The following is a 25,912-nucleotide window of genomic DNA, read 5'->3' as shown; positions in this document are numbered from 1 at the left end:
ATGTTACACACACCCAGGAGATGATTTCCCTGCCCAGCCCATCCCCTCTTGCAGAGGGATCTGCGTTAGAGAGTGATGAGATCAAGCAACCAGGGCTTGGTGGCTGCTCATGGGATGCACAGAGGATCCGAGCAAAGCTGATGAGAGTATCCCAACCCCACCTCCTCCTCCAGCACAGCCCACCCGGCATGGGGGGGAAGACCCATGGGGCCGGAGCTTGGCAGGAGTCGGTGGTGATGCCACCATGCTCAGCAGTAGGGATGCTGCAGCTGGTGTGGGAGCAGCACGTCCCAGACTGATTCAGCTGCACCCCAGGCTGGTCAAGCCCCTTGCCAGGCTCCTGCCGGGTGCTGGGCACAAGCCCTTGCCTGCCCAAGGAGGTGCCCTGCACTTGCCATGCATGGGATGGGTGCTCCGGACACAATCGAGCCCCAGCTCATGGTCTGGCACTGCTTCAGGACCGACTGCTGCTGGTGACTCGGACTGAAGGCTGGCTGGAAAAGCTCAGCTCCTCTGCCATGCACAGGCACAAAACAGCAGTTCCTCCCAGTCAGATTTCCTTGGGTCATCTCTGAGGGCAAACCGGGGAGGTGGGAGACCCCATCTCTGCACAGACCCCTCCAGTCCTGGTGACTGGCAACCACCCTGCTGTGGCTCACAGGAGGAAGATGGTCAGCCAAGGGTCTTGGTCCAACCCTGTCCCCCATGAGTGCCCACCAAGGACAAGGGAAAAAAAACATCACATCTAACTTCAGTCTGCAAGAGAAGGGGCAGGAGTAGCCCCAAATAATCCCCTTCTCCTGAGAGCAAGATGCTGGACACATCTTTCCCGCGCTGCGATGCCTACTAGGTTTGGAAGGTGGCTTCTCACAGCAACACCTTCACACACAGATGTATCACCTTGCCATGGGCAAGCTTCACTCCTGGACAGGATGAAGAGCTAAAGCTGGTTACGGGAAACCCCTTGTCTTCCAGGGACGTGGATGAGCTTGAATAAGGGTGTCCATAGCAGTGATCAGAGCTGGGGTTTGCCCCCAGCTCCACTGATATAGCAGGGCCCAACCTCAGCTGAAGTCTTCTGTACCTGGAGAGACTTCACCCGCTGCCCCAGGACTTTGTTCCAAGCATGGTGGAGACATGGTGACCAAGGCTTTGGTGTCCATGTGCTTCCTTCCCCAAGCTGCCATCACAGCCCAGGAGCCTTCTCCTGCCCTGACACGGACCTCGCACCCCGCAAGGGTTAAGAGCTGTGGAGGCGGTGAGGAGAAAACGTTCTTCTGATTTGCTTAATGAACGTTAATTAAGAAGACAGAAGATAGCAGATTCCTTCAGGGTAGAGATGAAAGGCCCGTTAATTAAATCTGGAGAGAGCACCAGGCCCGACTGATCCTCCTTCTGATGAGACCTGACAAGGCAGGCACGGGGCCGGTGCGAGGTGTGCCAGAGCCCACAGCCCGTCTCCCGCAGCCCAGCTCAAAGCCGGCAGCGCGGTTGGGTTTCCACAGCGTGCTCGGGCGTGGGACCAGCCACCACCACCCACTTACCTGGCTCCACCGCCCATGGGGTCCCCATCCCACGGGGCTGGGGTGGGAGCTGGGTCGGTGCCCCCGGCTGTGGCTGCACCCTGGGCTGGCACTGTGAGACAGGCAGACGCTTGGTTTCTAGTGGATCCTTCCCCAGAAGAGATGAGGTGCCCTTGCTGTAGTGCCTGGTGAGATGAGGTCTCCCTCGGCCAGCTCCATCCTGAGGAAGAGGAGAAGGTTTGGTCACCCAGCTCTGCAGTTTGCCCCAGGTCCCACTGCCAAAGCTTGGGCACGGGTTAAATGGGAGTGGGTCAGAAAGGCACTGGGTACCACTTTGTGCTGGTGCGTCTCCGTGCCAAGAGGAGCAAGTGTCCGGGGCCACCTGCATCCCATCGGGATGGTCCCCTCTTCCCCAATCCCCATCCCCGGGTTTCAGCACACATGCTGCCTCATCCTCCTGGAGCAGGCAGCTCCTGCCACCAGTGATTTGCTGAAAGGGGCTTTTCTGCCCGCAGCCAAGACCCCGAGAGGCTGTCACATGCTACCCAGAGTCTGCTGGCAGCCTGGTGCCTCCCGTGCTCCCCACCACCCTGCCAGCTTTTAGGCCAGGCTTATTTTTAAAAGCAGAGCAGCTGAGCATCCCAAATTACCCCCCAGAAACTGCAGCAGCCCTACCTTCCTGCCTGGCCCCTCTGGGGCAGGGGCTGTACCCACTCCCACCCCATCCCTCGCCCCAGGACTGGAGGGGGATTAGAGGCAGGTTCAGCCGCACAACACCACGAGCATTTAAATCGGTACAGCCACAGCGCTCTGCCGCTCTCCCAGCACGCAGAGGTGTGCAAGGAGCAGGGATCTCCAGCGCCCAGGGCTTTGCGGCAGGGTGATGGGTGGTCCTCGCCAAATGCAGCTGCCCCTTGGGCAGAGGGGACCCCCCCAAGAGAGGGCAACCAGCAGCCCCCACCTCGGCTCTGCTCACCACGGGGTGAAGACTCCATCGAGTGGGAAATGGCACGTGCAGCGTAAATAACGTCTGGAGCATCTCTTCCGTGCGCTGGCTTATTTTGTAAACCTGAACTTTGCAAAATGTCACAAAACAGAGAAATGGGAGGCCTGGGATGAGTAAATATCTATTAGAAATTCCCCAGGACAGCAGCAGTCATGTTCTCGCTCAGTGATGGCACATTACAGCCCAACCCCGGCTCAGGGAGCAGGGTCATGCGCGGCACTGATTGCAGAAAGTATTTAATTAACACTGCTGTAAATACAGCGCTAGCGATGCCAACCAGACCACGACAGGGCAGGATGCTGCCGAGCTGCGTGAAGTTTTGCCAAGGCAGACAGGAGAAGACAAGGGAGGGCAGACAGAAAGTATGGCAGATTTTGCTCCCTGCCTTGCTCCAGCCCTTGGGGGCCTCAGGGGGGGCAAGAGGAGGGGGGGACAGGGACATTGCCCCTCGAGGGGACGTCCCCTGAGCAAGAAGGCTTCACCATCAGCACCCGGACAAGTAGGGAAACCCAATAACTGAGAAATTGCCCCCTCTCTGGGGGCAAGATGCTCCCAAAGCAATTGCCAGGACAGGCATCGCCATCCTCTCCCCTGATGCACAAATAGTCTGGAAGCCGCCTTTTCAGAGCTAATCATCCCCAAATTTCCTCAGTACTTGGCAGACAGTGAAAATAGGGACATCCCAGCTTCACTCATGCATGACCACAAGCTCATCATCCCACAGATGAGCTGAAGGACACCAGAGCTGACCCAGCCCAAGGACACAGGGTGACAGTTGAGCCATCATTGTCCCCAGGACACGCACTTCACCCACCTCACCAGAGCTCAGGGACCACAAGATGAGGAAAAGGTGGGTCAGCACAGGACCAGCCAGTTTCAGGCACAGCCAAAAAGCCCCTTTCCCTGCCTGAGCTCATCAGTAGCTTAATGATACCTGCTAAAAAGCTTCAGAGTCCCTAATCGCTCATCATATTATGGCTGCTCACAAGTGAGGCCAACCAGTACAAACCTCCTTGAAGCCTTTTTAATTAACGAGCAGGAGCTTAGGCTCTCCCAGCCCAAAAGCAGCATCTCAGATAAAACCAGCAGCCTTCCTGCCAGCCCACGGCCTCCCTTGATAAACCCCCTTAATGGGCTTGTTAGCATCATCTGAGGCCACCTCCTTGGCTAACGAGGCACATCTGTCTGTCCGTCCTCCCCTGCCTCCCTGCTATTGGCGGGGAGAAGTCCATCTGTCTGTCCGTCCATCCATCCGTCCGTCCCTCCATCCCATCCATCTGTCCCCACCACTGCAGGAGCCAGGGGATGTGCCCGGCATGGCTGCCCTTAACGCTGTGCTGAGTGCCTGGACACGTCCCCTGGGTACCCCATCCACGAGGTGCCCTGAACATCCCCTTCACCAGCTGAGCAGCAGCAGATGCCACCAGATGGTCACCGCAACCGGACACCCAGCTAAACTGATAACCAGGAGGGCGCTGGAGCCCCCTCATTTGCTAAGTGACTCCCTGTACCAGTCCCAGGGGAGATGGGCGCAAGCTCAGGGCATTGAGCCCCTGGGACCTTTACAACACTGAGGCACCTGCATCAGTGCTGCCACAACGATTCATGGTTGCTGTCACTCCCTGGGTTCTCATCTAAGAGGTGCTGAGCACTCGCAACTCATCACAATGATGGTTCCTCAGGGGGCTTTGGAAAAGCAGGCTCAGAAAGCGCTTAAGCGCTTTGCCTTTTGCTGTGATGAGTTGCAAGTGCTCAGCTGCTCTGCCTGGGGCTGCCCCTCCACAGTGGCAGCCTCCCCCCTTCCTCTCCCTCCCAGCAATAAGAGATGCTCCAATAGACTCCGTGACAAATAAGAAGTTGTCGTGATACCTTTGACTTTAAAACAGGAGCATTAACCCCCCCTATAATGTGATCTACCGTGTCGTTATATTCCCAAGCGTGTCGCCCCAGATTGGGGCTGGGGCTCTGATTTAATATTCTCACGGAAACCAGTGCCCTCATCCAATTACCACGGGGATTTCGGTGCAGCCAGCAGCTGAGCCGCCGGCAGCCCCCGGCACAGGAGCGAACCCCACAGGGCACCAGACCCACTATGATCTGGCTGGGGCCACCCCAAAAGTGCTGGGGGTGTCCTGAGTTAATTTTGCCACCCCCAGACAGGGGCTGTGCCATGGGCTGGGTTTGACTGGGAAGCACTGGTGGGAACTGGGAGAACAGCAAAGGCAAAGCATCGCTCCAGGCGGCGGCAGAGAGCTCTGCGGGTAACATCCCCGGAGATTTCTACTTACAGCGGGACTAAAATCCCTCTGTTTCATACTCGAATGCCTGCTGCTCCGATCCCCCTCCAGCCGCGCAGGCTGGATGCTCGCTGGTGATCCTGCATCATTTATTTTCATTGGCTGACAGAAAAAAGTGCTGTCAGAAAACCAATGTTAGCTATGCTGGCCGGCATATAAAATGTTGCTTTAATTGTATTTTATTTGGCAATAAGAAAATAGAAGCAGTAACAAACCCTCCAGATATTCCCCCCCCCCCCCTAAAATTTCAATTTAGTAATTTTATGACTACGTTTCAAATAAAGCCCAACAAAGCACATTAAAGTAAGAGAAGTTATTTATCCTTTTCAGTGACACATGATCTTTGGACATATTTCCCAGGCTATAAATATTAAGACCTTTTTTTTTTTTTTAAAAGGGCCTTTTTTTTTCACGTCAACTGTTATTTTTCAACCAACAAACCACTATTTTTTCCAACCCATGTTTCCAGCCTTCTGATCTCTAAAGACAAAACCAGGGACGCATCGGACATCCGAACCGAAATAACAACGGTCACGGAGCAGCTTCACACCCTCCAGCCTGGGCCCGGGCATCACACCGTGTCCTGCTGCGATTTTACACTTTCAAGGACATTTTATTTGCAGGGAGGTTAAGAGCAGAGCGACTTCAGCACTCTTCATCTTCTTCCCAAAGAAACGGTATAATTGATTTACTATTGAAATTGGGGGAAGAGGCTGGCTCGTGCTCTGCCTCTGCCCGATGCCGGGCGGGAGCTGCGCGGGCTGGCCACGATTTGGGGTTTCCCTGACCTTTTCCCAGCATCTCCGCAAGTCAGGAGGATGAAACCTTCCAAACTACCATGACGTTTAGAAACCAAACCTCTGCCATCAATACATAAACCTGAGGCCGCCTCAGGTGCCACCTGGAATAAAAAACTCTGAGTCCTGACTAAGCAGCCCGGCTGTGCTCACCCGCCCGGCCGAGTAGCACGAGCATCCTTCAGATATCGCTGCAGATTTATTTGCTGGATAAAATCCTGCTTGTGCCCGGCGTGGCAGTGACGCCTTCGAAGCCGAGGGATGGCATGCGGCACGGGAGGCTCCGGGGAAGGGGTTAACGGGTGGGCAGAGGCAGCTGGGGAGTTGCTAGGAGACTTGGGGCTTTAGGATGCTGGATGTGATGCTCAGCCAATGGAGGAGTCCTCTGATGAGTAAATCTGCTAATTTGGGTTTCATTGATTGCCGGGGGTTAGGGGTGGATGTGGGTATGGCTGAGCAGGGCTGACCCTCCTCCTCTCAGCCCCAGACCCATGCTTTCCCACCCTGCTCCTGCACTTTCAGTTAAACCGCTGAATTAATCTCTTGCAATAAACTTGGCCGCTATTGCAGTTTGCGTTGGGATTCATAATCACTTCCCCTGCAAATATAGCAATTAAACAGAGAGGTCTTGGTAGCTTGGGAAGGAAAGCTGGGGCTCCCCCAGGCTGCCGGCTGGGATTGGGGTGCCAGGGTTAGTTTTTACCAGCCAAAAGCCCTTTTGGGGGGCTGCTGAGAGCGAGGGAGCTGCGGGAGGCACCGCTACCTCCCGCTCACCTGCATACGCTCCTCCAGACAGCCCGGGCTGCTGCTCTTCATGCGGGAAAAGGTTTTACATTCAAATCTTGCCTGTGTTTTTTGGAGGTTTTTCGGCTGTTTTTTCTTTCCCCCTCGCTTTCCGGAGCTCCGTCCCATTTGCCATCATTAAGTATAGATGGAGCAGCAGTGCGGTGGAGCAGGGAGGGGGGCACGGGGTGGGGGCTGCAGGTGCAGAGCAGGGCTGGGCGGGGGTCTCCGGCCAGGGCCCTGCCCCGCCGAGGTGGCCGTGCACCCCACAACGAGCCCCTTTCAGGCCGGGGCCAGCCCCAGCTCTCCGCAGCCCTCCTTGGCCGCTGGGAAGCTGAATCACTCCTCTCTGCGTAGCCCCCTCCGAGCCCCCCAACCAGCCCCTCTCATCACCTCCAATGTCCCCCGGTGCCACCATCCCCTGCCCCGCCGGAGGGGCACTGGGGCTCCCTCGGATGCCCGACACTCTGGGCATCCATCTCAGCAGGATCCGAGCTGGCTCTGCTCCAAACCAGCTCCTTTTCCCACCTGGCAGCTGCTCGCACCGTCCCCCACCAAGTGTTTAGCCCCCAGCTTTGCAGGCATGGGATGGGAGGGGTGGGATGGGATGGGATGGGATGGGATGGGATGGGATGGGATGGGATGGGAGGGATGGGATGGGATGGGAGGGACGCAGCCTTCCCGCTGTGCCCCAAGCCCGGCAGAGGAGCAAGACCCACGCAGGGGCAGGATCCAGCCCCTCCAGGGACTCCGGGATGCCAACTTTTCACAGAAACAGCGGATTACAGCGCATCAGCTCCAATCGATACTCTGCCGCGGCAGAAAGCAAAGGGAAAAGAGGAACAAAAAGAGGTTTCTCAGTTGTGGAGGATTTGGGGGGTTTTGTTGTGTTTGGAGGGAGGAAAAAAAAAAGCCTGAGAAAGGACTGGGCAGGAAGGGGGGGGGCACAGCAGGGTCCCCCCCACAGGGGCACCGCTGCGGAGTGGGACCCTCCAAAACAAGTGCGGTGCCAGGGCACCAGGGAGAGCACGTGGGCATGGGGTGGGCGCGGGGTGGGCACAGGGTGGGTACGGGGTTCTCCACCTCCACCCTGCACAGGGGGTTTGACTCCTTCCTCCCTGGATCGGGGCATCCGCAGTAAAACCCTCCCGGCTCCGGCCACCCGAGCGGGGCGCAAGGTGGAGGAAGGGGGTTTGGCAGAGAGAAGAGAGGTGAAGAGATGCTCAGCCCTCGGTCAGGTCCTGCTGAGACCCTCACAAAGAGCGACCAGGCTCGGGGATGCCCTGGACAAAAGGAGGGTGTTAAAGAAGGTTTTTTGGAAACCCAAAGGTCTTGCACAGGGATGAGCAGAAGAGACGCCCCGGGAGCTGCTGCCAGGGACCCACTTCTGGCTGCAGCCCAAGACCTCTTTGCAGGTAGTTTGGCTCATCGTCTGAGCTATCGATTCCTCCCGTGGAAAGAAAGAAAAGGCCCTGGCACAGCGAGCGGTGTCGCTAAATGACGGACAGAGTGCTCTGCCCTTGCAAGAGAAGCTCTTTCCCCAGCAGCCGAAATGGCCTTTCCCCATGGGATGGGGGGTCAGGGGAGCCTGCATGTGACGGGGTCACTGCGGACTGTCCCGCTCCCACGGACGGACCCCCCGGCAGCCAAACTCACAGCAGAGAGAGCACCCGGGGGGAACTTGGCACGTTTTTTGTCACCCCGGGTCAGCGGCCCGGCAGAGGACCGGCCGGGCATCGCAGCGCTCTCCCTGAGGCTGCTTGGGATGAGGCTCACGCACCTCCTCTGCATTCTGCGCTCTCGCCGGCGCAGGGGCGAAGAGCTTTGAAGGAGCTGCCCTTTCATTATTAATATGATGATGATGTCTGACGCCGTGTGTGCGCAGCAACGGCTCTCTGCCTCCGGTGGCACCCTGCCAAGAAAAGCGCAGGCTGCTCCTCGGGGAGGGGTCGGTCCCCCCCCATCAGCCTTTCCCTCATTCCCAGCATCGCTCCGCGTCTCGGACGGTAAATAACGGTGTGGTTCTGCCCCGCACAGCCCCTCGCTGGATTGGACCCATAGGATATTGGTCGCCTGGCCGGCTCTGGCCCTGTGATGTCCTGGGGATGCAGACCGAGCGCTGGCTGAACACAACACGGCGGGTAAAGTGCCACCGAGCCCTGTCTTGTGGTGTCCTGCTCCCCAGAGAGTCCCGTCCCTGCAGCGGGCATGGAGCCAACCCGAGCCCAGCCTCTGCCCGCCACCACTGCTGCAACTCTGCTCACTGTCCTGCACCACAAAATAGAAGATAGTATCTGAATTTTTTTTAAAAAGACTCATTTTAGTGCATGGGTCTGATCCCATGTTGCTTCAGTCGTTTTCTGCCTCCAGGCCAAGCCGGAACCCCCAGGCAGCGTGGGCAGAGCGGGCTTGAGGAGGGGAAATGCTGCGGCAGCGGCCTGCCGGCATCCTCACATCAAACATCTTTCCCGTTTTTGCCCTCGGGCCACAGCCTGAGACATGAATCATCCCCTCCGCCTGCCTATCGATCTGGGCCAGGCTGCTGGCAGAAACCCCCTCCCCACCCAGGCAAGCTGCTGTCAGCCCCCAGCGAGGGTCCCGTGCCCAACGGTGCCCGGCTGTGGTCTATGCCCAAGTCCTTGGGTGCATGGCTGCACCCTGAGCGCCCGATCCCTCCCAGCACAGCCCATGGGGCTGGATCCGGGGCCGTGGGGCCGCCGGGGCTGGCAGAGCTGGAGCCATGGGGCTCAGCTGGCTGGGGACGCCCCTTCCCATGTCCCCAGCACCACAGCTCCAGCCAGACCCCGTGATGGGTAACGCAAGGTGACACGGCTCGGCGTGATTCAGTGATGAGCCAGTCCCCGCCGGCCCCTGGCCTGCCTGAGTGACATGCATGGGTAGGGCTCACCCTGAGCATTGCTTGGGCTCCCAGAAATATGGTCCCCTCTGCCAGGCAGGCACCCTCCATCCCGCTTACTGCTGCATTGCCACGGCTCAGAGACCCACACACCAGCCCGGCCACCGGGAACGGTACTGGGACCCACCGAGGCGGACCCTGCACCCGCACCCTTGCGGGCACCCCGGTGTCAGGGTGCATCAGGGGCATCCCAGCCCCACTCACACACCCCTGCCCCACAGGTTCCCAAGCATCCCATCCCACGCCGGCCTCCACGATTTGGTGTGGGTTATGTCAGGGTGTGTTGGATTGCAAATTAAACATCAGCCCACTGCACGGTCCCGGCTCCATCTGCAGCAAATGAGTTGCTGGACTTGGAGAGTGTCCAGTTGTGCAGCTCGGCGTGCCTAACACCCAGGGCTGACAAGCCACTGAATCACTCCTTTCCGTGCTGCCAGGCCACATGAAGCCAAGATACATTTCTTTTTAATGATAAGTTTTTATTGTTTGGAGTTCAGCTAAAACAGCCTCCTGGGCACCCGCAGCCTCCTGCTTCCAGAACGGCCAAGCGGTGCAGGGGCTGAGCCCGGCCGGCGTGGTCACGCCAAATATCCCACTGGTGGAACAAGTTGGATGGTCTCAGCTGTAAAGGGAAGTCCTTGAAAACCATCTGTGGGGAACAAGCTGGGCTGCTGGCCATCAGCATCGCCCGGTAAATCCACACAACATCGCCAAAGGCAAGATTTGCACCTGGCTGGGAGACAACACACACACACAGAGGTAGGGACTGCTCGAGCTTCCCTCCCCATCCTGGAGAGCACTGTTTGCCGGCCCGGCACGCACCCAACTCTTCCTGAAACAGGTTGTGTGTCCTGCAGAGGAGCTGCTTGGACACCTGGCCCCCCACGCACACAACCTGCCCATCCCTGCGCTTTGCCTGCTGCTGCAGGGAGGCAGCCCCCACCCCAGCAAAGGCACACGGGAGCTGCTGGGGGGTTCCAACCGGGGCTTGAGCCCCTGGGACAGAGACTCAGGGGGGGTTCGGAGCAACCCCCAGCCCTGCTGTGCCAGGGGACAACCCTGGGATGTGGGAGGAGGAGTGTGCGGGGGGCTGCAGGACCCCCGCTGGGGAGGTTTCCGGGGTGCTTATCGGCATCGAGAGAGAAATCAGCCTCCCCCCAGCCAGATTAACACAGGACTGAGCCATCGCTGCTCTCCCAATGCTGAACCTCTTAGCAACGCTCCTGCCCGCAGGTCAGACAAGCGGCAAATAAAAGATTTAAGGGAGGTGCTGCAAAGGTACGGTAAAGAAAACCATGTCCACGCTCGGAGAGGTGGCGGTAAATCAGGCCGGGGACGGAATCCTGCGCAGAGCTGGCGGCACGCAGGGCCAGACTGCTGCTTTGGGCTGGGAACGCTGGGCTTTGGGCAAGTGATGCTCCAGCGGGCATTGGTGTGACCCCATGTGCCGGGGGGGCCTGGCTGCTGCCTCCCCCCAGCTGGCAGCAGCTTCCCACCACGCGCTGGGTTTTGCCAACAGGCCCCCAGCACTTTGCCTACCCTTGGGCACGAAGGTTTGGGGGTACCGATGCCAATGCCCCCCCCCCTCTGCCCAGCATCCTGCCTATCCCTGCCCACTGGTGGGACTGAGCCCCTTCAGCGTGGGGGGGCTGCACTGCGGACCATGGCTTTGGAAAGGAGGTGAGCGGGTCCCAGGGCACCTGCCCCCCCCGGCCCCCTGAAACACCCCCGGACCCGCTGGCACCGACCCCCGCCTTACCTGCTGCCGCCCCTCCAGCTGTGCTGCCACATCTGGGCAGCTGCGGGGCTGCGGAGCCCCGGGGCAGGAGCCGGGGGGCTTCAGTCCGGAGTGACTCCGGAGCCGGGGGGCGGTCGGGGGGGCGCGGGGCAGTGCGGGGGGGGCCGGGGAGAGTCCCCGGGGCATCGCCGGGCGGTGTCCCCGGAGCGGGGCCGGGGGAGCCCCGGGGGGAGCGGGGCGGGCGGGGAGGGAAGATCCACCCCCGTGTCTGTGCCCGTGTCCTCCCTCCCTCCCTCCTCTTCCTCCCTCCCTCCTCCTCCTCCGCCGCCGCCGCCGCCCGTCCTCCCGCCGCGGCCAGCCGGGCAGCGCGGGCGGGCCGGGGGCTGCGCTGCCGGGGAAGGGGTCTGGGGGGGCCTGGGGGGGTCTGGGCACTTGGGCTGGAAGTTGGCGGCGCGATGGGGAACGAGCGCTGGAAAACCATGGGAGGAGCCTCGCAACTTGAGGACGGGCAGCAGGAGAAATCTCAGGTACGGGGCGGGGGGCTGCGGGGGGCAACGGGGCAGGGGCCAGCCCGGGGGGGCCCACCGAAGCCCCCCTCCCCGCTCCTCCCAGCGAGCTGTTCTCCCGGTGCAGCCCGGCGGGGTGAGCGGCCCCCCCCGCCGTGGGGAGCCCCCCCCCCAACCCGTGAGAAGGGCCCCCCCGCGCTGCCCCCCTTCACCCCCCGCCTCAATTATTGAGTTTATTTATTTGGAGCCAGTGTCCTCAGCCTCCAGCGCCGGGGCTGCCCCTCGGCCGGGCAGCGGGCGATGCTCCGGGGGTGCCACACACGCCTCTGATGAACCGCTGCACGGTTTAAACTGCTTAAATAACCCTTTAAAAGGGATTTGGCATCTCGGCTCCCTGCTGCAGCCGGAGCCATCCCTCTTGGTCTGGGGGTTCCCGGCCGCCTGGCCCTCTCTTAACCTCCAGGAGCCCCCCTGGTTTTTGGGGGAGAGGCCGGCGTTGCGGCGGGGTGCGGCGAAGCGGTGGCAGAGCCTGCGGTGACACGCGGTGGGTTCCGGCACATGCCGGAGCCTGTTTGCACAACCCGCCACACGTGTGCCAGCTCCTCCAGCCCAGCGTGCAGGTAGCGGCCAGCTGCCCGGCCTCCAGCCGCCGAGCGTGCCGGAGCAGGTAGGGAAGCGCAGGCATGGCTGCATGGGCGAGGCATGTGGTTGCCCTGCCTGCACTCTGGGTGCAGGCAAGGCAGGAAGGGAAGGGGTGCGGAGTATGGGCAAGCATGCCTGGGAAAGAGCTGGGGGAAAGCAAGTCTCCGACGGAGCCTGTGAGTCAAGGGAAGGAGCCAAGAGCCGCCAGCGCCTGACCTCCCTCCGCACCTCGCTGGGCGAGGATGGGGGCGAGCAGCCGGCCCCAGCCATGAGACCTACTTGCCCTCAGGTCTCCCGCTTCCCTGTCCCCCTTCCACCCGCAGCAATGCAGGAGAGGGAATTCTGCCTGGCTTCTCCCTTCTGCACGCCCTTCTCTGAGCCCTCTTCACCCCGGCCAGCCCATCCATGCCGAACGGCTCCCTCGCCTCACTGGAGAGGGGCTACCCCCCCCGAGAGGCACGGGAGGCCCCAGACTCCCCCCAAAGAGAGAAATAGAGCTCTCCTCTCCCCTTCCCGAGAGATCCGCCTGCCTGGCACACAGCCCCTCCACGCAGGGGTCCCAGTGGTGCCGTCCGACTGGAGCCGCTATCCGCCCAGCTTTGTGCCCTGCCATGGCCCCAGGGATGAGCTGGGCAGGATGGATCCAGCCCCACCACCTGTACGGGGCTGGACAACACAGCCCGGAGCCGGTGGTTCATGCAGGGGGTTACAAAGGAGGCACAGAGTTTGCTGTGCAGCCGGTGCTGGGCACCCAGCTCCAGCAAGCTCCAGCAGAAACCCATCCCAGCCCTCCTGTGTGCTCACCCACGGAGCCAGCTCCGGCACGCTTGCCAGCCCTCGCCTCTCCTCTCCCAGAGCCACAAGCCATGCCGTGCCATAGGAACAGTAGCAGGCAGGCTTTGGATGATGGAGAAGAGCAGGTAACGGGAGCGGGATTCAGTTCATCTGCCTCTGTGCCTGCGGGGAGCGAGTGAAGTGCAGCGTTAGGCTCCGGGAGGGCGTGGGGAGCAGCAGGGTGCGGGGGGGTCAGATGGGGTACAGCCCCTGCCCCAGGGCAAGCAGGGACGGGGGGCTGCAGCCCTGCGCAAAGCTGAGCAGAGCTGGACAGGCAGGGAGGGTGGAGAGGGACAGGGGCAGCGGAGCAGCGCAGGACGAGCGGCTGGGATGCAAAATAAGCTGCTTGAGCAGCTCTGGAGCGAGCAATGGTTTGGGGGGGTGTTGCTGCCCTGGGGCTCCTTTGGGACTGGGTGGACCCTGGCAGTAAGGTGAGGGTACCTGGACTAAAGTTTGCCCCAGCAGCTGAGCCTGGGTGATGCAAACCACAGTGTCTACCTGCCTCAGAAGCACAAGCGGGGGTCCTGGTTTGTACCTGGCTGGGGGCACAGCTCAGGGGGAGAGCACCCAGGGCTGCCCGCGATCGCTGCCCACCATCCTACAGCGCAGAGCTTGCCTGGTGAGCCAGCAGGAGCAAAGGGCACCTCCTCCTCAAAAAGCATCTCCCACGGCAGAGCTCAGCCTCTCCTGCCACCGCTCTCTGCTCGTGCTCCCCGGGGGCCAGCCCACCTCCGTCTCTGGTCTCTGCTCCGGCTGCCCCAGGGACAAGCCGGCTGGTATCCTTCCCTCCCCGCAGACTGCGTGTGCCGGAGCTGCTGTCTCCCACGCCCAGCCCAGCCGCTCGCCTGCGGCTGGCTGAGGAGGCTGCGGGATGCTTGCGGGAGGATGATGGGTGCAGGGGCTGCAAGGACCCACAGCCCCAGGGTGCAGGGCAGCCCGTGCACTGTGCAAGCAGCATGGCTGGAGCACCAAGGACCTGGCCCCCATGGGTGGCCACGCATAGAGCTACTGCCTGAGCCAGCGCAGGGCATGGAGAGCCCGGCTCAGCTTTGCACTGGGGACACAACAGTGCTTGGCTTCCTACCTGGGGCTCCCTCCCCAGCTCCAGAGCAGGTTTGCAAGTGAAGCTCTGCTCGTTCCAAGCACCTCCCAGTTTTGCAGCTTCTGCTCTCCTTAAGAAGGAGTGATTTGGAGACATCGGGACTTCCAGCCCAATGGATGTCCCCAGGAGGACACCAAGAACTGGGGCAGCTGCCACATGGTCAGTAGGGAGATGTCCTGCAGCTGCCTGAACGCCTTGGCAAGAAGATCCAGGAGCCCGAGGCCATGCAACGGAGGGCAGAAACCCCTGGAGCCACAAGGGCCGTGGCCACGGTGGGGCAGGAGCATGCGGCAGAGGCGTCTGCAGGGCTCTGTGCCAGGACCTGGGCATGCAGCTGCAGGGCTGCTGTGCTGGGGTGCCTTGGGGGGATGCACACCCCACTTTGGAGCGTCGCTGAGCGTTTCCCTCCTCTCCCCACTGCAGGTTGCCAGGTAACACAACCTGCCAGCAAAATGCTGTGGGACTCGTAAAGCTGCCACCGCTTGGGATCTCATGGTCACAAGCAGAGGTGGTTGAGTGCGAAGGGGATGGGCCCCTGGTTCCTGCCCCAGTTCCCAGTGCTGGCAGGCAGGCAGCAATGCTAGGGCTGGAAAGCTGGAAAACAGCTGGATGCAGCTCCCGGGCAGAGCTGCACAATTTTAGTGTGTTAAAGCCCGGTTGGAATTTGTGTAGCGGTGCACGGCCCTGGTCCTGAAGCCCTCAATGCTCAGATGGGTCCCTTGGCTGTTGCAGCCCATCTGTGTGACCCGGTGGGCACATTTTGGGCTGGGGACATCAGCATGGTGGGGAGTGGCAGCATGCGGGACGGGAGGGCGCAGAGCCATGGAGCTGAAGGTGCTGCCATAGCTGGGACAGCCACGGGGACGCAGGTCTTGCTCACCCCACAGATCTCAAACCACCCGACTTTGGCCTCCAGTCTGCAGCCGTCCCTCCTGTCACTTCTGCGCCCGCATGGTGCCAAGGGGCCGGGTCGAGCCCAGGTCCCGGGTGTCCACATGAGGGTGTCAGCGATGGGCATCTTCCACCTCTGTCTGCCACCATCCTGCTGCTCCCTCGTGCCCCCAAGCCGGGGCTCCAAGCCTACAAACACAGGGCAAACTCCTCAACCCTCTGCTTGCCGAAAGCTCTCCTTACCGCCTTTAACATCTCCTTTTAGTGCACACCGAGGGGCTGAGCCTGGGGCTGCGTCATTACGGAGGTCCCCGTAGGGTGGTTTCCCGTTCAGCCCAGCGCTGTTTGCATCTCCAGCCTCTCTCTGTGGGCTGGGGAAGAAACTCGGAGCATCCCCCGGGGCTGGTGGGGCATCCGCAGCCCCCCGGCCCCTGCCCGGCCAGCCCTGCCACAGCTGGGGTCACCTTAATGCAAATGGTTGCGGGAGCGTGAATGAAATGAAGGGTGCTTGAAGGAAGGTGTCACTCCAGATAGATGTGCACGGGAGGGGACAGGGCCTGGGAAATCTTTGCAGATGCAGCAATTTTCCCCTCGTTTCTGGGGAAAGTAGTCTTTGTCTCTCCAAATCTGCAGCTTTCTGGCAGCCCTGCAATTCCTTGTGACAGCCGTGGCCGGGGTCAGGGGAAAATCACAGCCTCTATCCTGCAGGTGTAATGAGAAGGGGAGGCGGCGGGGGAGATGGGGGGCTGATGGGGCTGGGTGGCAGCTTGCTCCATCCACGCTGCTGGCGTTGGCACATCACGCTTTGCAAAGAGAAAAGGCTCTCGGTGTGTGCAGAGCAGCTCCTGCGGGCTGAGCCGATGGGTCCCTGCAGCAGCGGAGCTGCCAGAGTGGCTGGGGGGGGGCTCGGAGACCTTTCCCACAGCGACTCCCCCTCGCTGGGAGGCCCTGCGACAGGTTTTGAAAGCAGCTCTGCTCCCCTCTGGCAGGCAGCGAGGGCACAAGGGGGACAGGGATGCGTAGCCCCCGCAGCTGGGAGATGCCCCGTGCGGAGCAGGTCCCCACGATGCTCAGGGCTGTGTGGTCCCAACATTGACCCACAGCCTCCCCTTGCTGCTGGAGACAGCCCCTGCCTTTCCTTGCCTCCTTGCTTTTCCCAGGGTCCCCGCGCCAGGGGACACGGATGATGTTCTCCCTTTTTCTCCCTGTATTTGTGCCCAGGGCAGCGGGGAGCCCCGCACGCACCTCCCAGGGCGCGAGGGCTGCTCCAGCTGAGTATCACTGCCTTAAATAAAACATGCCAGCAGGAGCATGCGGCCGCTGCGCGTTCGCTCTCTTTATTATTTCATACCTCCGGCTCCCAGGCGGGTTTAGCTGCTTTGCTCGCTGAGCACTCGCCCGTGGCCTCTGCATCCCTGGCAGAACCACAGGGCTCCCCAGGGTCCCCACGTCCCCTCCTCTGCCGCCACCCCCGTGTCCAACATCCCCTCCCTTGTTGCTGGACCCCCCAAAGCCCGTGAGGGTTTGAACCCACCTCTCAGATGAAGGGGAGCAGGATGGGTCCATCTAGATGGGTCCTGACGGCATCCGTATCTCTCTCTGCAGAGGATGAGCTGCGGGTACATCCTGTGCACTGTCCTGCTTTCGGTGGCCGTCCTCCTGGCAGTGACGGTCACGGGGGCCATCCTCTTCATGAACCACTACCACACGCCCGTCACCGAGTCGCCCCCCGTCATCAGCACCAACCCCGAGGAAGCCAATGCGCTGGTCACCATCGAGAAAGCCGACAGCTCCCGCATCAACATCTTCATCGACCCCAACTGCCCCGACGCGGCGGGCAGCTTCGGGCGCCTGGAGGGGCTGCAGACCTCCATGCTGCGTGCCATCACCGACCACGACGCCGAGGCCAAGGCCACCAAGAGCCAGCAGAAGGCCCTGCTGGTCACGGTGGCGGACGAGGTGGCCAAGCTACTGACGCACGCCGTGCAGCTGCGCGCCGACTGCGACGGCCTCAAGAAGGGGCACAGCGCCATGGGGCAGGAGCTCAGTGCCCTGCAGGGCGAGCAGGGCAGGCTCATCCAGGTGAGCCGGGGCTGGGGGTGCCACGCAGTGCTCCTTGGGGACAGACCCCCCCGTCCCCATGTCCCTGGGCCATGGCTGCTTGCAGCCCCTGCCCACGGTGTCCAGGGGAGACCTCCGGCAGAAGGAGCTGAGGTTTAAGGCAGGCGCTTGGGAACTGCAAGTTTGGAAGCATAACTTCAGCTCCAGCTCATCAGACGCCTGCGTCTCACTACCAAACCGCCCCGGTGCCAGTGAGCTGGGTGAGCAGCCTCCCACGTGTGGGTCTCCCAGCTCCGGGTCCAGCCTGGGGCTCCAAGCAGAGCTGAGCACAGCACAGGACTATCCCAAGGGGAATTCATGCAGCAATCAGCCTCCCCTTATTTACAGTCCCCAGAATTTCACAGCTGATGAGCTGTGTCGAAATGCTTACCTGGGTATGCCCAGGGTCTGCTGGCCATCGTAGCGAGATCCGGGACACGGCTGGATGCTCGGCTCCATGCCCGTCCCTCCTGGTGCTCAGACCTCTCTGCCAGAGCTGCTCGATCCCCACTGCGTCGCTTTGCTCCCCGTCCTGCTGCTCTGCCACGGCCACCCCACGTCACTTGCCCGGCCTGGGTCACCTCGGGGTATGGCGGAGAGCCGGCGGCTGTTTCAGGACACGGCTATTCCTGCCACCTCCGCGATCCCGTCCCCTTGCCCAGAGATGCTCCTTATCCCACAGGGTGGCGGCACCAACGCACCCAGGTTCGGGGGTTTCTCAGCCCCGGCGGCGATAGGCACTGTCTGGACCCTGACCCTGGGCCAAAAAGCACCGGAGATGCTGTATGGGGTCTGCTGTGGCTTTTATGTCCTCACCTGATCCCCTGCCTGTACCCTGGCAGGGACCGTTGCTGCCTGCAGGCATTTGGGGAGCTGTGGGGGCAGGCAGAGCATCTTCACAGTAGAGTGGTGGTGGGGCTGGGGGTGCGGACAGGGTTTAACCACGTTTAACCTTGTGTCCCCCACCCACAGCTGCTCTCGGAGAGCCAAACCAACATGGCTCGGCTGGTGAGCTCTGTCAGCGACGTCCTGGACACGTTGCAGAAGGAGCGCGGTGGTGCCCGGCCCCGGCTCAAGGCTGACCTGCAGCGAGCGCCGGCCAGGGGAGCACGGCCCCGGGGCTGCTCCAACGGTGAGATGGCATCCCCGTGGTCCCCAGGGAGAGTGATGTACCTGGGGCTGCTCTCGGCAGGTCTCCGCCTGAGAAAAGGGGAGGGAGACAACCAGCCTGGAGAAGGGGTTTAATACAGTGGGGGGCTGGCAAGGTGATGGGGGAGACGGAGCAGGCGGGAGATGGAAAGTTATGTCCTAGAAGCGGTGTTTCTCACCGCGTGGCCCCCGGTACAAAAGGCACTTCACACCCCTGCAGACCCACCTGCTCCCCACGCAGACGTAGCTGGGGCAAAAGCAGAGCAAGAAGCGACCGTTGTTGGCCTTCATTCGGGTGCAGAAGGCAGTGCTGCACAGGACTCAGAATAAACAGTCACATTCATCGTCATTTGGTTAAGATGAAGCTGAGTAAGACTGTCCCGGGGCTGCGAGCACGTGCCCACACTCTGCCTGCAGCTGCCTTCGGGCATCAGCTCCCTCCTCCCCAGCTGGGTCCCAGCCTGCCCTTGCCGTCACACAGGGACACCGGGTCGGTCCCTGCCAGCTGCCAGGGGGGTCCCCGCGGTGGCTGCATCCCCCCGGGCACCGCTCACCCAGAGCATCGGAGGAGAAAGGAGGGAAGGAGCAAGGCAGCACCGAGCCGCCAACTAGAGCTGGGAGCAAGGTTGAGAGCCTGAAAGAAATGGCAAGACATTAAATTAGATCATTAATTAACCAGCCTCCCTCTCGTCCCATCCCAATGCCACGCTGCAGGGTCCCGGCCCCGAGACTGCTTTGACATCTATGCGAGTGGACAACAAGAGGATGGGATTTACTCCATCTTCCCTACACATTACCCCTCCGGCTTCCAGGTCTACTGTGACATGACGACTGACGGGGGCGGCTGGACGGTGAGCTGCCGCCGTGCTGGGGGGCACCGGGCGATGCTACCGCCGGCTGCGGGCTGTCCCCGCGCGGGGACACCGGGGGTGGGAGGCGTTACTCTCCGCTCTTGGATGTGTCATTGAGATGGGTGATAAATGCTAATGGGGTCTGGCTGCGCACAGGGTGCCCGATCCCGTGGGGGAGTAAGCAAACAGGCTTGTCCGCGTTACCCGTGCCGGTGGCATCAGCAGAGCTGCCAGGCTGAGCCCTGTGCCAGCGCCCAGCGGCCCTGCCCCGGGCTTGCGGAGCTTGGCTGGGGCTGGAGGGTGGTTCCAGGCAGGGAGTTGGATGCCATGGCTGGAGTTCATCCTTCTCAGTGGGGCTGGGCCACGGGTGGGACGCAGCATAGCTGTGGTTGTGCCATGGGGCGAACGGCTGTGCTTCGCCCCGTCCTCGTGGTCCCCGGGAGCTGGTGCTGGGACTCAGGCTAGACCCCAAAGCCAGCGCGTTTCGCCTCGTCTAACGCGGGGCGCCCGGGGCACCTCCGGTGCCATAATGATTCACTCGCTGCCCGGCCACCCTGTCCGATTTGCTTTGCCGTGGCGGCTGCAACAGCCCCGTAATCACAGTAATGGGGGCAGGGACTGGGGGGGGATGGGGGAACGTGGCGCTGGCAGCCCCGAACTTTGGAAACCCCCCCATCCTGGGGGCCCCTACCCAGAAGGGCATCACTCGGGGTGCCGGGAGGGCAGCAAGGGGGTCCCAGGGAGGTGGCGGGGGGCTCACGGGGAGCGGTGGGCAGGCAGCCTCTCCCCCAAGGACATGCTGGGTGAGCCGAGGCGGCCAGCACCCCTCCAGCTGGGTGCTGTAGGAAACAAATCCCCACGATCTGATTCCCCTAAGCAGCTTTGAGCAGTGCCAGGAGGGAGCTTAGCCCCCCTGCCCTCAGGGGGCTGTTGAGCCTTCGGTCTCGGTCTGCCCAGAGCCCACCCCGGGCGGGAGCGACCTGTCGTGCACAGGTTGGTACCAGCAGCTCCAGCAGGGAAACTGAGGCACAGCGCTGCCCTGAGGATGCCAACTCCTGGGTGGCTCACAGAGGGAAAAGGGGGGGACCCCACTTGCTCTCCAGGGTGGGGAGGGTCCTTGCAAACCCTGTGCATAGTCTGCACAGCCTCTGCCAGCCGCAGCCATCCTCAAACGCTGCCTGAAGAGCAGCCCAAGGTGATTAGCGAGACACTCAGAGGCTTATTTAAAGCTGCTGCAGCCGGGAGGGCTCCAGCTGAGCTGGGGAGGGGGCGAAGCAAATGATTTTACACCCAGCAGCATCGTGGGCTCCAGCAGCAGGGCCGGCACGGTGCCGCCTGCAGCACCACAGCCAGGCAGCACCAGGGCTCAGCCCTGCCTCGACCAGGGCAGAGGAGCCAAACCGGGTGCCAAATCCCAGCGTGGCGCATCCAGAGCAGGGCCAAGGGTGCTCACCCCAGGTTCCCATTTCCTGGGGCTGCTCTGCAGCACAGGCTCCCAAACATACCTCCAGCTCCCCAGGGTGGTAGGGGGGTGTCTCAGCCATCGCCCATGGGGCTGGGGACACAGAGGGGTCCCTGGGACACTGACTCACCTGGGCTCCAGATAAGCCATGGCATGGCTGAGCACCGTGGTGCAGAGCCTGGGAAATTTCCCTCCCCTCCTCCTCTGGAGCGATTACTCCTGACATTTGGGCTTATTTGCATGTGGGTGGGTGGGTGGAAGCAATGGCAGCAGCTGAATCAATTTTGACTCTGGAGCTTGGGAGGTGCTGAGCTAAGCCTTAGCCTGCATGGATGGCTTAGAGACCATGGGGAGCGGGGCTGGGGGAAGAGCTGCCCCAGTGCTCCGTCCCCATGGCATGATCTGCAGTGTCACACTGTCCCCTTGCCAGAGGCAGGGTCCTTGGTCGTTCCGCACCCCCTTTGTCGGGAAGGCTGAGCAAGGCACAGCCCTCGCCGGACCAAGGCGTTTCTTCCCCACGACAGCTGCATCCAGCCCGGGGCAGCCGAAGTCCCCTGCGCTGTGCGAGCGATTGCAGCTCTGGGGCTGTTTGCTGCCTATTTTGCATGGTTGAAAAGCAGAAATCTGGCAGAGAGGGCGGCCAGCATCAGTGTCCATGCAGGGCAGGGCGACACAAAGGCGAAGAAATGTGGGAGGGAAGAGCCAGGGAGCCCCCAGCACACCCCCCAGTCCATTTTGTTCCCCGCTCAGTGCCACCCATCAAAAGCGGGGCCACGTTTGCAGCCGGCTGGGGCGTGAGTCCGGGTCGGTGCCCACCAGAGACAACGGGAACATCCACATCCTGTGCTCAGCGCCGACTTTAATTGCAGCGACTCCCCCGGTGTGACCCGAGCCTCGCGGCAGCGCCGAGCTGCAGTCGTGTAATTGCCCAGCCTGACCCTGATCCCCCCTTTGACACTCACCTCTGGCACTTCATTAAAGTAATAATGGTGACGGAGGGCGGGGGAGGCTCGGCATCCCGGGAGGCTTGAAAAAGTTCCCTCTTCACATGCTGTTGTCTTGGGAAGTCTTTCAAACACCCTGTGCTCCTCCCGGTGCCCCTGAGCCTCCATCGCTGCCCAGCTGGGGCAAAGCCCCCCCGGGATCAGCATCTCGGTCCTGTAAGCAAAGGTGCCACGACGGCTCCGGCTGCCTCAGCACCATTTTCCATGTACAGCGCATATTGGGAAGTGGTGGGAAAGAGCGCATATTGGGAAGTGGTGGGAAAGACGAAGGATACAGAAGAAAAGGCTGTGCCAGCAGGACGAGGGCCGTGGTGATGTTAAGTGACAGCTTCCAGCTTCACCGGCACCCGCCGCACCGGGGACGCTCCCGGGGATGGCTTCGCCCAGCCTGCTCATGGCACACCGGAGGGGTCCCGGTGCGGGCTGGGGGCTTTGAACAGACACTGATGCATTTACACATGGGCTGGGATAAGCCAAAAGCAGTGCGTGAGATGAGCCCAGGGAAATGCGTGCTGTTTCCAAAAGATGTGATTTATGTGTTGCCACCAACGGGGACGAGATGCTTCTGCTGGCGGGGACAGGCAGGAGCAGGCAGCACTGCCGGCTGCAGTGTTCGCAGGTGATCACACGGGATTGGCACTTACTGGAGACCGACTCCTGCGATGCTCCGAGTTTGTCTTCTCCATGGCTGAACCTGAAGCCGGTCTCCGCACTGTGATGGGGGCTCAGAGGAATGCCACAGGGTGGGGGCTGCGGGGGCTGTGCCGTGGCTGCCGAAAACCTGACCGGGAGCTGGAGCCCTGCAGTGGCAGAAAAGTGATGGTCGAGTGTCTCCCCAGGCCACGACTGCGGTGGGGTTTCGAGCCCACTGGGGGTTTGGTGGGGGTTGGCATCAGAGGGCTGCGGGGAGAGGGAGCAGAGCCCTCCCTCACCGCCAACGCCACGGCAGGCACAGGCTGGCGCTCCCACTTTTCTCTGGTTTTAACCCATTTTTCTGGGTTGATACCGTTGCAGGAGCCTGTCCCTGCCCCGTGAGCTCAGTGCGACCGGGGGAGGCAGAGAGTGGGGGAGATAAATATTTCAGCCTTGCCTTTAAAGAAGGGAAGGAAATCCTTTTTGCTTAAGAGGGGGTGATGCATATTTGATGAGGAGGAAAAGAGCAGCGAGGCAGGGCTGGGAGCGTGGCAGCGAGCCTGTGGGTCACCGGTGCACACAGCATCCCGGTGCCTGCAGCATCCTGGTGCACGCAGCATCCCGGTGCCTGCAGCATCCTGGTGCACGCAGCATCCCAGCATGGGGGGCAAGGAGGAGGCTCCCACGTCCCCACCTGCACGTGGGAGAGGTGGGTACACGAGTGAAGCATGAAGAGGGACCATGCATGAGAGATGATGAGGGTGGAGCAGGAGACATAGGAGGACACAGGACCTCCAGCACCCGCCAGCCCTTCCGACCACTTTTCGAGCCCCTTGGAGCTGAGCCCGGTGGGCAGTGGGGCACCGAAGGCCCCTCCGGTGCCCGGGGTGATTGCCGAGCTATGCTGAGGCTCAGCCAACGGAGACGTGCCCCGCACGCTTCCCTGGGCACCCCCCAGGCAATTGGCCTATTTACAACCGTGGGTCAAAGCCGATTAAGAGGGAGCATCGGTGCTGCCTCCGCCGCCTTCCCCATGCGGCAGTGTCGGAGCCAACGTCGGCCGGGGAAAATCAGCTTTGGGCCCCCATCCAGCCGCGCCATCCCCCCTTTCCCAGCAAGCCTGAAGAAAGCCCCTTTAAATGGGCTTAACCACAGCTTCTCAAGTGCTCATCGCAGGGATAAAAATTAAGGCTCTAATTCTAGAAGGTAAGTACAGCAGGATCAGAGCCGGGCCATGCCGAGGAGCGTGCTGGAGCCTGCGCCGGGCATCCGCGGCCCCAGAAATGCTTGTCTAGTGAAGGGCAAAATGGCATGAAGTTCACGAGCTGGGTCTCCTCAGCACGCCGGGATGAAACCCCCCATGGGCAGGAGCAGCTGGGGGGAGGCTGCGAAGGGGCGTTCCTGCAGTGGAGCAAAGCGCGGCAGCTTCCCAGCCGGCGCAGGGGCTCGGCGGCGTTGCCCGAGCCTGGGATGGTAGAATTGGGGTGAACAGGCTCGGTGGCACAGCCCAGCCCCGAAGTCAGGGTGCTCTGGCCCCTTGGCTGCCAGAGCATGGGGCGGCTGTTCCTAAATCACTGAGCGCCCTGTCCCCCCGCCACCGCGACCATGGGAGCACGGCACTTGGTGACGGTCGGGCAGGCTGGCTCAGCCAAGTTTAATGCAATTAATCCAGGGCTGGAGGCTTAATTAAGTTCAAATGGTCGGACACGGAGTAGCATTTCCTGGATGATTGTCAATAAATCAAACCGAAAACTACAGATACAGGGGGATGAAACACACAGGGCATGACATGCCGATGAGCAGATGGGAGAGGAAAAGGGAAAGGCTCTGAGGAGAAAAGCCGCGCTGAGCCCTGGAGATCTGGCCGGGATCTGGGGGCTCTGCAGGAGTCGGGGTGGTCGGTGCCCCACAGTTAATTTCTCTGGGATGAGTAATGAGGCCATCAGGAACGATGCCTGATAACGGGGTGGCTGCCCAGGAGAGAGTGGGGACCTGGGAGGTTTACACAGCACTGAGCATCCCACCCTTTGCAGGATGGCTTCGACTGACCCGGGCACCATGTGCTGCAGGGACAGACCGCGAGTCACGCCATCCGTCCGTCCATCCTTCCATACCTCCAATGGCAGAGCCCAGGCTGTTTCCCACGCACAGCCTGGAGCCGGGTGCGAGGTGCCCACCCCTCCTGGGGGCACTGGCCACCTACCTGCAGGAACACAACACAGGTTTCCCAAGCTCTGCTTCCCTTTCCAGGTGAAGGATACGGTGATTTGTTTTATCTGAATCGACTCACCCGTCCCCGGGAGCCTGATCTGGCATTTTCCTGGGGACCTGCCCACCAGCATCCCTGTGTAATTACTGACTTGAAAGGGTTTAATTTGCACCTGCATCTAATAAGATGTGGCAGGGAGGGGTGGGCAGCACGGTGGGGAGCAGGGGGGCTGCTTGGGGTGCGCAGGCTCAAAGCAGCCCCATGACTGATGCCCCGCGTGTCTCCCTCCCCAGGTGTTTCAGCGGCGCGAGGACGGCTCCGTGAACTTTTTCCGTGGCTGGGAAGCCTACCGGGATGGCTTCGGAAAGCTGACGGGAGAGCACTGGTTGGGTGCGTGGGGCTGGCAGTGCCTGCTCCTGGGTGGGCTGGCAAAGTCTGGGGCCCCCCAGCCCCCCTGGGGAGGTCTGGGGTTTCCTTGGCACTCACGTCCGGGCAGGCAGGGAGGGGACCGGGGGGCTGCACTGGAGCGGGGAAGCAATGGGGCTGTTTGCCAGCGAGCTGAGTACGTGCCCTTGGCCATGCAGCGATAACAGAGCGAGGGCTGGAGAGTGGGAACCGCTCCCTGACCCACCTCGCACCCCCTCCCCAGAGACCCCTGGCCACCCCGTCCCTGCCGGGGTCCTCGCATTCACCCCCTCCCTCCACTGCAGGGCTGAAGCGGATCCACGTGCTGACGGTGCAGGGAAGCTACGAGCTCCGCATTGACCTGGAGGACTTTGACAATGGCACCGCCTTCGCCCACTACGGCAGCTTCGGCGTGGGGCTCTTCTCCGTTGACCCCGAGGAGGATGGCTACCCCGTCTCCATCGCCGACTACTCGGGGACGGCAGGTAGGGCGGTGGGATGGGGGGATGCACGTGATCCTTTGGGGCAGGGGGAGCCCACGGCCACCAAACCCCCTCGCTGGGGCATCAGCTGTCTCCTCCGGCACTGGCGGCGGTGCTGGCTGCATCCCTGCAGTCCCGGGAAGCTGGAGGCAGGAGAGGGGCTGCGGTTAGGCTTTTGCAGGGTGGCTGTCACCAAGTGCTCTGTACGTGACTAAAGGAGCCCCATTGGGGTGCCCAGGGGAGCCCCCGGGGTGGGAGACAGCCTGAGGGCAGGGTGAGGGGCAGGAAGGGCCCATCCCAGCTCCTTTACCCCGGCGGCAGGAGACTCGTTCCTGAAGCACAACGGGATGAAGTTCACCACCAAGGACCTGGACAACGACCACTCAGAGAACAACTGTGCGGCTTTCTACCATGGCGCCTGGTGGTACCGCAACTGCCACACCTCCAACCTCAACGGGCAGTACCTCAAGGGCCACCACAGCTCCTACGCCGACGGCATTGAGTGGTCCTCCTGGACCGGCTGGCAGTACTCCCTCAAGTTCACCGAGATGAAGATCCGGCCCATCCGGGAGGAGAATTAG

General features: G+C 61.6%; 1 protein-coding gene across 1 annotated transcript; it reads left to right on the top strand.

Annotated features, from left to right (window-relative positions):
• The first annotated feature begins 11,516 nt into the window (after positions 1-11,516).
• On the top strand, positions 11,517-25,912 carry FIBCD1 (fibrinogen C domain containing 1). Its single transcript, XM_059828915.1, has 7 exons — positions 11,517-11,588; positions 16,642-17,118; positions 18,109-18,268; positions 19,000-19,136; positions 24,738-24,834; positions 25,155-25,334; positions 25,653-25,912. The coding sequence occupies exons 1-7, from the start codon at positions 11,517-11,519 to the stop codon at positions 25,910-25,912; spliced, it is 1,383 nt and encodes a 460-aa protein (XP_059684898.1).

Source organism: Gavia stellata, chromosome 24, assembly GCF_030936135.1.
Source record: "Gavia stellata isolate bGavSte3 chromosome 24, bGavSte3.hap2, whole genome shotgun sequence".
Classification (NCBI taxonomy): domain Eukaryota; kingdom Metazoa; phylum Chordata; class Aves; order Gaviiformes; family Gaviidae; genus Gavia; species Gavia stellata.
The sequence above is the reverse complement of the archived record's forward strand: the minus strand, read 5'-3'. Positions and strand labels throughout refer to the sequence as shown.

Excerpts from the sequence above, each read along its gene's own strand:
- FIBCD1 (XM_059828915.1), top strand. The coding sequence starts at position 11,517 with ATGGGGAACGAGCGCTGGAAAACCATGGGAGGAGCCTCGCAACTTGAG. Across the intron at positions 11,589-16,641 it reads GGCAGCAGGAGAAATCTCAG|AGGATGAGCTGCGGGTACAT; the intron begins GTACGGGGCGGG and ends CTCTCTCTGCAG. Across the intron at positions 24,835-25,154 it reads GACGGGAGAGCACTGGTTGG|GGCTGAAGCGGATCCACGTG; the intron begins GTGCGTGGGGCT and ends CCTCCACTGCAG.